This window comes from Labeo rohita, chromosome 23 (genome assembly GCF_022985175.1).
Source record: "Labeo rohita strain BAU-BD-2019 chromosome 23, IGBB_LRoh.1.0, whole genome shotgun sequence".
Classification (NCBI taxonomy): domain Eukaryota; kingdom Metazoa; phylum Chordata; class Actinopteri; order Cypriniformes; family Cyprinidae; genus Labeo; species Labeo rohita.
Window position 1 is genome coordinate 7,370,139 of NC_066891.1, and position 6,863 is coordinate 7,377,001.

General features: G+C 35.3%; 1 protein-coding gene across 1 annotated transcript in view; it reads left to right on the plus strand.

The window, feature by feature from the left end:
* Positions 1 to 6,643, plus strand: part of spryd3 (SPRY domain containing 3) — a 64,470-nt gene extending 57,827 nt beyond the window's left edge. Inside the window, exons 9-11 of the mRNA XM_051096216.1 lie at positions 144 to 263; positions 434 to 567; positions 3,490 to 6,643. Coding sequence (XP_050952173.1) covers positions 144 to 263; positions 434 to 567; positions 3,490 to 3,624 — 389 coding nt within the window. The 3' untranslated portion in view covers positions 3,625 to 6,643. The remainder of the gene's footprint in view (positions 1 to 143; positions 264 to 433; positions 568 to 3,489) is intronic.
* Positions 6,644 to 6,863: the final 220 nt, after the last annotated feature.

Consider the following 6,863-nt stretch of genomic DNA (forward strand, 5'->3'; position numbering starts at 1 on the left):
AAAAAACGTAATTTCTTTTCAGCTGAAGAAAGAAAGACATGAACATCTTGGATGACAAATTCCCAGGACATTTTTAGTCTGGAAGTGAACTTTCTTTTAATGAAAGTAGCTGCATGTTAACTGCCCATCTTATCTGCTCATAGATGATGGGAAGATCTTCCATGGAAGTGGAGTAGGAGACCAGTTTGGCCCTCGCTGTTTTGAAGGGGACATCATGGGCTGTGGAATCATGTTTCCTCGAGACTACGTGCTGGAGTACGAAGGTAAAAACACATACGTGGTGCTTACTAAACGAAATGAGAAGAAATTTCACATTTTGTTCACAGTACTGCCGATGCATACTTGAAAATACATTTGATCAATTTAGCATGCTTGTCAGGACTGTAGACCAAGTTTTTAGATGTGCATCCAGCTCAACTGGTTTCTCTGTCAGATGAAATGGACGACTGGGATGCTGCTGATGTACGACCAAAGCAGGGGCGTGTCGAAAATTTACTGTATTTGAATGATGAAGATGAGGAAGAAGGAGATGATCCAGAACAAGAACATGAGGGACGAAAGGTTATGGTGAGTATTTTTGTAATATTTTTATTACATAAAAATATAGTCTGATTCAGATTTAACATAACAGGAATAGATTACATTTAACTCTTTTCTGATTACATTTAACTCTAATTTTCTGTTAATTGTGAGACAGTGCTTCCCGGTCAAACTGAATTTTCTGGGTTTTCATGTTCTTGCTGTTTTATGCATCTCCTAAATGAGTATAGAATGTGCCAAAAACACAGATGAGGAACACTCAGAAAACAAGCGATCTCATATGTAAGCATATGCATATGAAAATAATGCGGTCATCAACAATAAACAGCATATAAATGAAAACTACCTAATGTTACTGGGTTAAATGTCGATCCAGGAAGTGGTAAAGGCCTGTGTGAGCTTTAGGGATGCTGATGCTGAAGTGATCTACTGCATCTTTGCTTTGATAATAGTACTGAATATGATCCAGATGTAGTGTTTGATAAAGATGTGATTTTCTCAGCTTTTTGCTCAATTTTCGCAAATTTTTTGAAACTTACCTACATTCAAGTATTTATAAAAAAGATGGTTTGAAGCTATTCAGCTATTCATACAACAAAATATTCTAGGGACCATGAAATTCTAGAATTGCATGACATAAACTCAAAATTGGAAGTTATAAAGTCAGAAGTGCATAGTAAACTCATAGTTGCAAGAAAGAAAGTCAGAATTTTGAGAAATCGCAATTTTGTTTTTTTTCTCGCAAATACAAGTTCATATTTTGCCTTTTTCTCAGAATTGTGAAACAAGCTTGCAATTGTGAATTATAAAGTCCAATTTTAAGGGATGAAAAAGACTTATGTTCTCAGAATTGCAAGTTTATAACTCAAAAGTGTTATAAACTCAGAATTGCAATCCTTAGAAAAAAAATTGCAAGAAAAAAAGGCAAAATTGCGAGACACTCGCATCTGAGGAAAAAAATCAGAATTGCGAGTTCTTATAAGTTTATATCTCAGAATTCTGACTTGATTTCTCAAAATTACAACTATTTCTCAGAATTGTGAGTTTATGTCTTGCAATTCTGACTTTATAATTCACAATTGCAAGTTTATATCACGCAATTTTGACTTTATTTGCAATTGCGTGTTATAAACTCACTTTATAGTAAAAAGTCACAATTGCAAGATGTAAACTTGCAATTCTGAGAAAAAAAGAATTGTGAGTTTATATCTTGGAATTCTAACTTTATTTCTCAGAATTGCGAGTTCATGTCATGCATTTCTGACTTTAGAACTTGCAAATACAAGTTTATATCTCAATTCTAACTGAATAATTTGCAAATGAGTGTTATAAACTAAGTTCATAGTCAAAGTCATAATTGCACGGTATGAACTTAAAAAAAATAATTGTGAGTTTATCTTGGAATTCTGACTTTATTTCTCAGAATTGAGTTTATTTCTCAGAAGTGCAAGTTTTTTATATCATGCATGTCTGACTCGCAATTGCAAGTTTATATCTCAATTCTGACTGAATCATTTGTAAATGAATGTGACAATCTGAGTTTATAGTAAAAAATCACAATTGCAAGATAAACTTGTGATTTTGAGAAAAAGAAAAGAATTGTGAGTTTATCTTGGAATTCTGACTTTATTTCTCAGAAGTGCGAGTTCATATCACACATTTCTGACTTTATGACTCGCAATTGCAAGTTTACATCTCTCAATTCTGACTGGATCATTTGCAAAGGCATGTTATAAACTGAGTTCATAGTAAAACGCCACAGTTGCAACTCGTGATTCTGAAAAAATAAAGAATTGTGAGTTTGTATCTTGCATTTCTGACTTTACAACTCACAATTGCAAGTTTATATCTCATAATTCTGAGAAAAAAAGTCAATTGTAAGATGTAAACTCGCAATTGTGAGAAAAAAGTCAGAATTGTGAGATAAAAAGTTGCAATTACTTTTTTTTTAAAACTATTTTATTCAGTGGCAGAGTCAGGCTTCAGGCTTACTTTTACAGTATTTTTCATTAAATAAATGTAGCCTTGGTAAGCAAAAGAGACTTATTTCAAAAACATAGAAAATTGTATGTATTCCATACTTTTGGTTGGTAGTGTCTGTATGTATTTAAATGTAATAGTTTAGTGTGTGTGTGTGTGTGTGTGTGTGTGTGTGTGTATGAGAGAATGTATGTAGTTTTACCCTGTAGTTTACTACTTGATAGGCAGATGTCTCTTGAATTTCTTGTCTTCAAACTAAATGACTTTTTAAGCCACAAAATAAATTACTTATTACCAAAGAGCTCAAAGCCTCAGTTTTGACAGCTAAACAAATGAATCATTATTTTTGTCATAAGTTGTTTTTAAAGCCAGTGGAGTTGGTCTAACACTCATTCATCAAGTCAAATGTTTTAAAGCTCGCAGAAGATTAATGCATTACGGTCTCCCAGTGGGACGTTACACTATCAAGAGCGCTCCATGCCAAAAATTGCACTGCGCGACACTGTAATCAGCAAGTTTCTGACTGTCGACTCTACACGATGGCTTAACCACAGTGCTGTTCATTTTTGCCCACTGTGTGAGAGTTAAGATGCTCGTTTCCACACTTATGCAACAATACAAATAAGCTCGCTGTCAGACTTTCTCGTAAGAACAGTCTTTTTAGAGTACAGGACATCCCAGATGCGGTTGAGATGAATTTGCTCGCAGATATTTTAGCCAGTTGCCTGGAAAGGCTTATTAGATATAAAAGAACAACGAATACCCTCAGTGCTCAAAAAAACAGATGTTGGCCAAGTGTTTTCTTGTCCTCATCATGTGTCCCGAAGTATTGAGAGTTTTGGAACTAGCGTGTAGCAGGACTGTCAGACACCCTGTCTCAGCCCTGTAGCAATGGAAATGCTGACTCACTCTGTTCTCTCTCCAGCTGTGGAAATGCTGACTCACTGTCGCCCCTCTGTGCTCATCTAGGTGTTCTTCACCCGCAACGGCAAGATTATCGGCAGGAGGGAAGTAGTTGTCCCGGCCGGAGGGTTTTACCCCACTATCGGGATGCTCAGCAGCGGAGAAAAGGTGAAGGTGGACCTCCATCCTCTCAGCGGATAATCTCCAATCCCAGCCACAAATGGGTGGAAAAGACCAAAAAATTCATGCTGAGATTTCTGTTATCTTTCTTATGTTTCAAGGCACTTCAGAATGCAAGTTTAACATGTCTAACACGTTCACTCCAGTGCATGTTTCATCTAAAACGGTTTACTGTGAAACCACACAGAGGGGTTAGTGGCATGAAATGGCTAACATTGGGCCTCAAAAGAACTGTTTAACTGGTGACCGAAATAATATTGTACGAAGATACATTTTGTTTTTGAAAAATGCATAGAAAATAGTAAATTATATATTTTTAATGTACATGTACATATGTAAATTTATGTATTGGCTGCTATACAAACATTTATTTAGCTAAATCAATCATAAATATTAAAGGGATAATTCACCCAAAAATGAAAATTCTGTGAGTAATTACCTCTTTAAACCCATAAGACTTTCGTTCATCTTCAGAACACAAATTAACACATATAAAGTGAGTTTTTGATTAAAGCTTTCTGACCCTCCATATACAGCATTGATAAAATAGTCCATGTGACATTAGTAGCTTTTTGTGTGCAAAGAAAACAAAAATAACGACTTTATTTAAAAATTTCTTCTCTTCCGTGTCAGTCTTCGACGTACATTTACAAGAGTACCACGATGCATTTTGTGAACGCACAGCGACTGACACGGAAGACCTTATTTTTGTTGTCTATGCACAAAAAGTATTCTTGTAGCTTCATAACATTACGGTTGAACCACTGATGTCACACGGACTATTTTAACGATGTCCTCACTATCTTTCTGGACCTCAAATGTTGCTTTCAGGGTCAGAAAGCTGTTGGATTTCATCAAAAACATCTTCATTTGTGTTCAGAAAAAAATTGAAGGTCTCACAGGTTTGAAATGACATGAAGGTAAACGATTAATGACAGAATTTTAATTTTTGGGTGCACTATCCCTTTAAAAAACGACTAGACACCCTAGAGAAAAAAACAAGATACGGCATGAGGGTGTTAATAGATATTAAAAATATTCATAAAATGACAAATACATATCAAAAATACAATAACTTCACAGTTTTCCACAAGCACTCCCTCTCACAAATGACTTGTGAAGGTGATGAAAGCATATTAAGGTTATTTTTCTTATTTTGAATGTCATATTTAATCAAGTGCCATTTTTTGCTATTATTTCTATGTGAAAATGAGCGGTTGAAGGGAAGGTTTGTCAGTAAATAACATGAAGTAATTGCTCACTGCGACGTCAGCGGAGGAGAGTTGTATTGTCTCCTGTTGTGTATCTCACACTCACATTCGTCATCAGGAAACGCGATTCAGCAACTCCAGACCACAAGACCGGAAAAGAACACACAGAATCGGCAACTTCATGTTTATTTGTCTGCGAATGCATCTTAAACCAGTTACGTTTATTTAGTTCTGGCTTTTCTGATCAGTTTGTGGACATTTTATCAGATATTTCAGGGCAGACGCCACGTTGGAGTCAAGTCAGAGCTGTTTATTCAGGAATTGTCCACTGTAATGTGAACTAGGCTGGTTCACAAATGCCACAAGCACTTTAGAGATGCCTAAACTTAAGCTGATAGTCCAGCTCCAATGCTGCGCTCTAGACTTCTCAACAGATGCCATTTTGCACACCTCGCTGTTGCAATAATGCCCTTCCTCTTCTGTCCTGTTACATATCTTGTATGGAACTAAATGGTTTCATATTGCATACTTTGCCAAATTTAATGTCTAATATTATCCCTTTCAATATAGTTTCTCCTTCAACATGTCTTTGAATTATATTAAATTTTCTCTATTGCCCTCATTGAGGTGCCTCAGTTTCTTAAGTTGCATCCTACAGTTTATTAGTCATTGGTTATGCTCAGAATATGTATCACTATATACTGTATGTCTATTTTTTTTTTTTTAAATAATATCAGAATTGGAAATGTGTTTCCACCAAAAGATAAAATCTCACAAATCAGACTTTTTTTTTTCTTGAAATTGTCACAAAACCTCACAATTCCCTTTTTTTTCAGAGTTATGAGACATAAACTCAGAATTAAGGGATAAGAACTCGCAATTGTGAGAAAAACTTGGAATTGTGAGCTGAAATTTCAAGATTTGTTAGTATTCTATGCATAAATGTAAATGCTATGCTAAGTATCCACCTTATTTTTCAACTGAAGTAAGCCGTTTTCTGTGAATGTGCGAGACTTCCGGTTTAGGAGCTGCTGTAGGGAAATACCGAGAAGCATATCAAACTGCAGAACAAGGTAAAACTGCGCTACGAAACAGTGTATTCGTAATTAAGATAATACATTAAAATAACATGGTAAAACACACTAGTTTGCAATATCAAGCAGCAAAACGAGTTTTGTTGATATCGGAAGCCTCGCACATTAAATTTACAAATGGCCGCGCCTCACGGGAAAATTAAGGTGTAGTATGCTATTCTGAATATAGCTCTATAACAGCCATAGTCATGTTTGACTGGACGCATGGGGTTTCAAAGCACCTGCAGCATTGAATAATGACCTTTGGTTAATTCATCAAGTTCCTCAGTGATTTGTAACACCCTGCATGTTTATAGTTTATTTTCTGCTACTGATTTTACGTGAAGTACATTAAATGAATTGATAAGAAAAATGGTCGTTCTGTAGAGAAGAATTCTTGTGAATTCGGGCGAAATGAATATTGCAAATCAGGTCATTTAATATAAAAAAAATGCTTGTGTTCCAGACATAAATTGACAGCACAGGGAAGCCAAAACCAAATACCTCTATCAGTTAAGCTTATGCAAAAAAAAAAAAAAAAAAAAAAAAAAAGCCAAGCGGTTGTCCTCTCCAAGATCATCTGAATTCCTCCACTGGAATGTTGTTGCTTGGCGCATAAATGGGTGATGATCGTTTCGCTTTCACAGTCTTACTAAATGGAGACTCGCGTTCAAGATGTTGATGTGTTGCTCTAATTGTAGCATGCACTCTTTTGCTAATGTGTACATAATAAAGAAACGGTTATTTCCACACAAACTACTTGGGGTTGCAGTGAAATTCCTTTTCATAAATGTTATACCTCCGGGGATGCTATTTTTAATATTAAATATTAACCCTTTGAATCCCACCTGTAACATCAGTGACTGAAATTAGCCTTGTAGTTTATAAGATACATATATTATTTAAAAAGTTTTTGTATTTTATAAACATTTGTTAGCTGTAAGTGAAACAGAGACTGTTTTGGTTTTGTGTGAAC